Source organism: Miscanthus floridulus, chromosome 1 (genome assembly GCF_019320115.1).
Source record: "Miscanthus floridulus cultivar M001 chromosome 1, ASM1932011v1, whole genome shotgun sequence".
NCBI lineage: Eukaryota > Viridiplantae > Streptophyta > Magnoliopsida > Poales > Poaceae > Miscanthus > Miscanthus floridulus.
In genome coordinates, this window is record NC_089580.1 from 138,115,548 (window position 1) to 138,122,597 (window position 7,050).

At 44.8% G+C, this 7,050-nt stretch overlaps 1 protein-coding gene across 1 annotated transcript in view; it reads left to right on the forward strand.

The window, feature by feature from the left end:
* Positions 1 to 5,578: 5,578 nt before the first annotated feature.
* The window catches only part of LOC136464038 (uncharacterized protein C630.12-like), a 12,295-nt gene continuing 10,823 nt past the window's right edge, over positions 5,579 to 7,050 (forward strand). The window contains exon 1 of the mRNA XM_066463008.1: positions 5,579 to 5,634. Within this exon, the coding sequence (XP_066319105.1) occupies positions 5,579 to 5,634 (56 nt within the window). The remainder of the gene's footprint in view (positions 5,635 to 7,050) is intronic.

Sequence of the window (7,050 nt, forward strand, 5' to 3'; positions counted from 1 at the left end):
TTAATGAACTAATGTTAACTGCTAATAAAATTGAATATAAGGATGCATATTTAGTAATGCTCCTGCAGATGTAATAAACCCACAAGCCAGATAGCCTTGCATATCCTAGGAGTCTTTTCTTTCCTTTTGTTAGGTAAGTCTTACTGAGTATAATTAAGTACTCAGGGTTTTATTTCTCCCTATTGCAGGTGATAGGTGGATGCTAGAGCTGACCTTTGTGTGTGGATTCCTCCTGGTGGGCTCAGAGAGGATTTCCTTTACGCTGTGATCATAGTTTTTATTTATAACTCTACCTAAATGTTTTTATAAATGGAAGTTTTAATATGTTGTCATAGTTTACATATCAATGCTTCAACATGTCATGAATAGATATTTATTTATGCTGTAATTCTGATCACATGTTTATATTCCGCTGTTAACTTAAATTGTTCATAACTCTGATAACATATTCATATTTCGCTATTATAAAATAAATATTATACTCTGATGTTACATTGAAAGTGATGTAAGAAATGACTAAAATGTTGTAAGCTTATTTCTCTCATTTGTGATCCTGATGAAAAAATGTGGATTTTTAGGTTCTCTCCTGGATGTGCTCGACAGGACCGCGTAATTTGGTGTCCTCCCTTGAGTACTTAGTGTCTAATGGAAGATGAGTACTCCTGGGAGGCATTAGATTAGACGGTTCTGCCACATATCAGAGTTTTCAGCGGAATGTATATAACGACAAGTTTAAGTGCTAACATTAGAAATATTTATATACATGGAATGATAATAGGCTATAAGTCTTTTTCCTTTGCAAAAACATTTTGTGAAAATTTAAATACACTCTACGTCAGCAACGTAAGGAAATCCTCGCTGAGCCCACTAGTAGGTTTCCACACATAAAAGTCGTCTACCATCCATCGGTCACCTGCAACAGGGGGAATAAAACCCTAAGTACTCGATTATACTCAGCAAGACATACCCGATAGGTCCCATCTCATGGAAACGATGATTCACAAATCAATGTATCCCAGCTGAGTTCCCCGAAACACACGCCTCGCTTGTGCCCTAGGCACAAACAAGACCAATACATTCCACTCCTGTCAAGGGATCCAAGTCATGTCCAAACTTAGACTCCAAGCCCCCAACACCTGAGACCCGGTCTCAGTATGGTGCTTAGACCTCCATCTAATATTCACCCCTAAAAGTCAGCCCAGAAAAAGTCAGAACCCATGACAAGAGCGTAACGAGCCTTCCCACCCATAAGTAAGTATGTGCTCAGGATAATAAGTCTGTGACCTGACTATCATCCACAGCAATGGATGGTCCTCAATCGACACAGGCAGAACAAGTGCAATTCAAGCCTCGCTCGAATGCCTAACCAAGTCTAGATCAAAGTACCATTCCGCCTGGTCTCTAATTATCCTCCATATATATTCCATGTGATAGCAATATAATAACAACAATATATATTTCCTATCTCTCGCGAGTGATAGATAATCACTCGACTTCTACCGAATCCTATAGCATATCAATCTACACGATCCTAACATACTAGTAGGACTCATAGTATAAAGATATATATATGCAAGTGGTTTTCATTCAACTCCTTAAAACTTAATGCACAAGCATAAAATAAAGTGTAGAATAATATGGGTTATGCACCGGGGCTTATCTGGATAAGATATAACCAAAAGTTAACATTCCATCATGGTGATACGATCATCAAGGCACCATCTTTTATGCTACTTCGGTCGACTCCATGATCCATCATTGTCCCTATTATGATACACGTGGATGCAACGCAGAGACGTAAACAATCAACGGCAACGACAACTCTAAAATACGATTACACTCCGCAAGCTAACGAGCTAGCTCTAATGACTAGCATACTAGGCTACATATCCATGTCATCAAGTAAGGCTTCGTCTCTGAAAAATGTTTTAGTTCTAAAATCCCAAGGTGTTTCGACATTTTATTGATTAAATATATATTTTCAAATGAGGGCTCATTTAGCTACCCTAGCAAACTAATTATTATAGAGCTACAAAAATTACAGTGAGCACCTAATAAAGTTAGGAATTTACTGTGAAAGTTTCAGAGCCAACACTATCACCCATTTATCACAATAATTCTTACAAGTTTATATCTTACAATATTAAGCATCTCAAATTAATTAGATAACTCCTGAAAATATTATAACACTATGTGAACAAAATATACTAGCAGATAGATCATAATTTTAGGAACTAACAAAATGAGTTTCATAATTTTTGGTTAACTATATAATTTTATATTGAATTTACGACTTTACCTTAGAAACTAAATTAGAAAATGCTTTAGAAAAAGGAAAAGGTCGGCGACAACTAATTTGGCCCAAAAGCCCAGCACGGCCTAAGGCCAGGTGAGCCCGTGTGCGATGGTGGCTTTGTAGAAAGGCCCCCAAGCTTTTAGATATTACTACAACTACTATGCGCATTATTCCTATCGACATCGGTTTTGCAAACAAGTCCCCGAACTCTCCTGTCTTCACAACGGGGTGGTCCCTGATTCCACCACACGCGATGGCGTGGTGATCGTCAACAAACTGCGGTTATGCCAGCCACCAGCAAAGGTCTCCAGTGACCTATGATGGCCGAACATCTAAGTTACGATGCCGCGCTCCTAGACACAGCGGTTAGAGACCTGGGGAGGCACTGCAGCATAGTCGACCACAGCGGCGGCTGGGTCAGCGCATTTCACGTTGGTGGTGAAGCTGTTCCGACAAACCTAAAGACTCACGAGATGATAAAGGTTGCGAGGGAGCAGAAGGGGCTTACCACGAGGCCAGCCGCGCAAACCGGTTGAGGAGGAGAAGGTCGGGAGAACCTTGGCCACGTGCACCCGCACCACACGACGATGCTCCGAGCGTGGCACCGGCGCATAGACGCACCCACGGTGAGGACCCTAGCCAGAATGACGAGAGTACTAGATAGAGGGGGTCAAGACGAGCCCAGAAACACCATCAATCGAATCTTCACCTTTGGTTTGGCACTTACCCCCAACTCTACCGGCTCGCGGCGCACCTGGCCTGTGGCGAGCAAAACGCCGAATTGGCAGACTACAAGGCTTGTCTACGCCTTGGTGCGGGTCAGTTTGCTAGCTAGCTTCTAATCCTAGCCGCTGGGGCACTGAATCGAGGTGGGATATCATGGACCACACATTTTAAGCTTGCGAAGCGGCGTGGCTCCTTGAGCGGCAAGGGCAACGGGCAGCGGCTTCCAGGCCCGGCCAACCTTGGCCAAGGCTGTGTTTAATGAGCGAGAGCATCCGCACGGTGTGGCTCAGAGGGAGTGTGTGGTGGGGTGTCGGATGGAACTGCTCGGCCTTCGCGGGACACGAGCGGCGATAGTGAAGCAGCGATCATGGGCGGGGGCCGTCTCGTAGGGCCGGTTGCAACAAAACGACATGAGAAGAGGGCAGTGACACCACAACAAGGGCATTAGTGTGACATGACTACGGGGGCAAGCGGCGGCTCGATGGGTAGGTGGATTGAGCGGCGAGACGAGCACCACGGCGGCTAGACGGTGACTACCGCGGCGTCGGCTTGGCCCCATTGAAAGGTCCTAATATGGCTAGAGGGGGTGAATAGCCTATTTAAAAATCTACAAATTAACTAGAGCAATTTGATTAGTATGACAAATAGCGTAATGCAAACTTGCTCTAGCTCTACAAGGGTTGCAAGCCACCTATCCAACAATTCTAGTTGCAATGATTACTTAGGCACACAAACTTGCTACTCCAAAGAGCTCAACTAGATGAATGTAAATATAAAGTAAGCTCTCAATTCTAATTACACTAAAGAGCTTGTATCAACTAGTTTGCAAGAATGTAAATAAGTAAGTAGGGTGATTATACCACCATGTAGGGGATGAACCAATCACAAGATAAAGATCAAGCCAATCACCGGGAGAATGAATGACAAGAGACAACCGATTTTTCTCCTGAGGCTCACGTGCTTGCTAATACGCTAGTCCCCATTGTGTCGACCAACACTTGGTGGTTTGGCGGCTAAGAGGTGTTTCACAACCTCGTCCACATGATAGGACACCGCAAGAACCGACCCACAAGTGAGGTAACTCAATGACACGAGCAATTTACTAGAGTTACCTTTCGCACTCCGCCGGGGAAGGTACAACTCCCCTTACAATTACCGGAGATGGCCACGAACATCACCAACTCGTGCCGACTTCACCACTGCTCCAACCATCTAGGTGGTGGCAACCACCAAGAGAAACAAGCAAAATCCGCAGCGCAACACGAATACCAAGTGCCACTAGATGCAATCACTCAAGCAATGCACTTGGATTCTCTCCCAATCTCACAAAGATGATGAATCATGATGGAGATGTGAGGGCTTTAGCTAAGCTCACAAGGTTGTTATGTCAATGAAAATGAGCAAGAGTTATCCCTTGAGCCGGCCATGGAGCTATAAATAGAGCCCCCATCAAATAGAGCCGTTATACCCCTTCATTGGGCAAACGCGCTCTGACCGGACGCTCCGGTCATACTGACCAGACGCTGGCCCTCAGCGTCTGGTCGCCCGATGGACGCCACGTGTCATCCCCTTCAACGCTATTCGTCAGATTTCAACGGCTATGAAGCAGACCGGACGCTCCGGTCAAAACTGACCGGACGCTGAAGCCCCAGCGTCTGGTCGTTTCCAATAAGCTCCCCGAGGCATGTTTTTTTGACCGGACGCGTCCGGTCCATCTTGACCGGACGCAGACCAGCGTCCGGTGCTCAACCCCAACGTCTGTGCCATCTGACAGCTCGATCGGACGCAGCCTTCAGCGTCCGGTCGCTGAGTGACCCAGCGTCCGGTCAGTAGACCGACGCCAGCATCATTTCGACCAACTCCATTTCAACTCTAACTTCTTCACCCTTGCTCAAGTGTGCCAACCACCAAGAATTTTGCATCCGACGCAATAGAAAATAGACATTTCATTTTTCCAAAAGCGCCGAATCCCACCGAGCAAGCTCGGCAGGAGGGAGAGAGGGACCCAAACCCATCTCAACCCTGCAAAACCTTGTGCACATATGTTAGCATTTTTCTCAAATATTTTCAAGGGTGTTAGCACTCCACTAGATCCTAAATGCATATGCAATGAGTTAGAGCATCTAGTGGCACTTTGATAACCGTATTCCGATATGAGTTTCACTCCTCTTAATAGTACGGCTATCTATCCTAAATATGATCACACTCACTAAGTGTCTTGATCACTAAAACAAAATGGCTCCTACATTTTATACCTTTGCCTTGAGCCTTTTGTTTTTCTCTTTCTTTTTTCCAAGTTTAAGCATTTGACCATCACCATGCCATCACCATTGTCATGATCTTCACCATTGCTTCATCACTTGGAGTAGTGCTACCTATCTCATAATCATCTGATAAACTAGGTTAGCACTTAGGGTTTCATCATTAACCAAAACCAAACTAGAGCTTTCACTCATGCACGGCCTGGTCAGCAGCGCGCACGTGGTACCCACGTAGCAACAGCACCGCAGCACCGACTGGACCCACGGAAGACGGCCGGGGTCGAAACAGCCCGACATGCGGCCGACAGCCAACGAGGTCAGCCAGTGGAGCAGCGGCGACATGCTCGCGTGGTGACTGCGGGGCTCAGGCTGAGAGACTATGAATGACGCCACACACGCTTTTCAAAGTAGACCAAAATCTACTTACTAATTCGACGAAAGCTCAACCAAGTCCACGGACCCAAAATCAACACTAACAGCTAGCTAACGAAGCAATTCCTACCACCAAAGATGACCAGAGAGGAAGTTGGAGAGACACCAAGATAGGTTCGTCGCGTCGAACGCCAATTCATGACAGAGCATCAACAACATGGTTAACAGCACGTTCCAACGAAGTTTGGAGAATTTTTAAGAGAGCAACGCGACACCACACAATATGACCTACCCCATGCCCAAGAGCTTACTTAGATGCAATCAACAATACAAAAATATGGATCTAGTGGTTTAAATTTTAGTCAGAATTTAAATGTCAAAATGGCATTGTCTACTACCCTTCCATACTTAGAAAAGTTAAGAGTTTCAGTTAGGGCTAAGTAGCCATTAACCTTTTTGTCACAATTTTAATAGGTCTAAACCTTGTTAACTTCAACCAACAAATACTTCATACAATAATCCATACTTTATACTAAACCATACGAATAAAATATTTAAGCACTAATTAATTATTTCGTCCACAATAAATCGTCAAAATAGTACTTTAAACGTAAGTTCAAAGCGTTTGCCGACTTAACGAAAATAGCCTTATCTTAACTTCAAATTTGATTTTTGAGCTATCAAGAACACTAGTTAACAGAATTTGTTTTCACTAAGTAAAGTTGCATCTTCAACTACACCACTTGCTCATCATCTTTACTTAATACTACACACAAGTTTATTTTATTTTTGTTTATATAATTGTTTTTTTATGTCAAACAATTAAAACGACTTATCCCATTTTTCTCGTTAGAATTTCATTAGCACTTTTACGCACCAAGTACGTTAACTTGGATATTTATTGAATCCACGAAAGTGAGTCGTATAGGATTCGCTTATCATTTCACGTGCGTTATAAATTTTTAAAACCAAAACTTGTTTGGCTAACCCCTCTCGGATCTAAATCTCGGTGCTTAGCAAGCTTGTAACACCAGAGGGTTACAACCCTAGCATCGTCGGCCAAGACGCCGAACGCCGAACCCCATGCCTAAACCACTGTCGTCATCACGTCCTGCCGCCTCGTAGAAGACTCAATCAGAGGGGCATCGACACACCAGCGGCAGGACAGCAGTCAGACAGCTGCGTCGATGCCACCCCTCCGACCAGGCTTCGCATGGAATCAGACTGACTTTGCCGCGAATGTAACACCGCCGCACGATGAGATGTCGTCGATCACCATCGCCGGCATGCGACACCCGTGCCATCGTTGCCGACCTTTGACGCGACCTGGGGACACCGGATCCGGCACCAGGGCACCGGTCCCGACGCCCCTGGCTGACACCTTCGTCATGGACA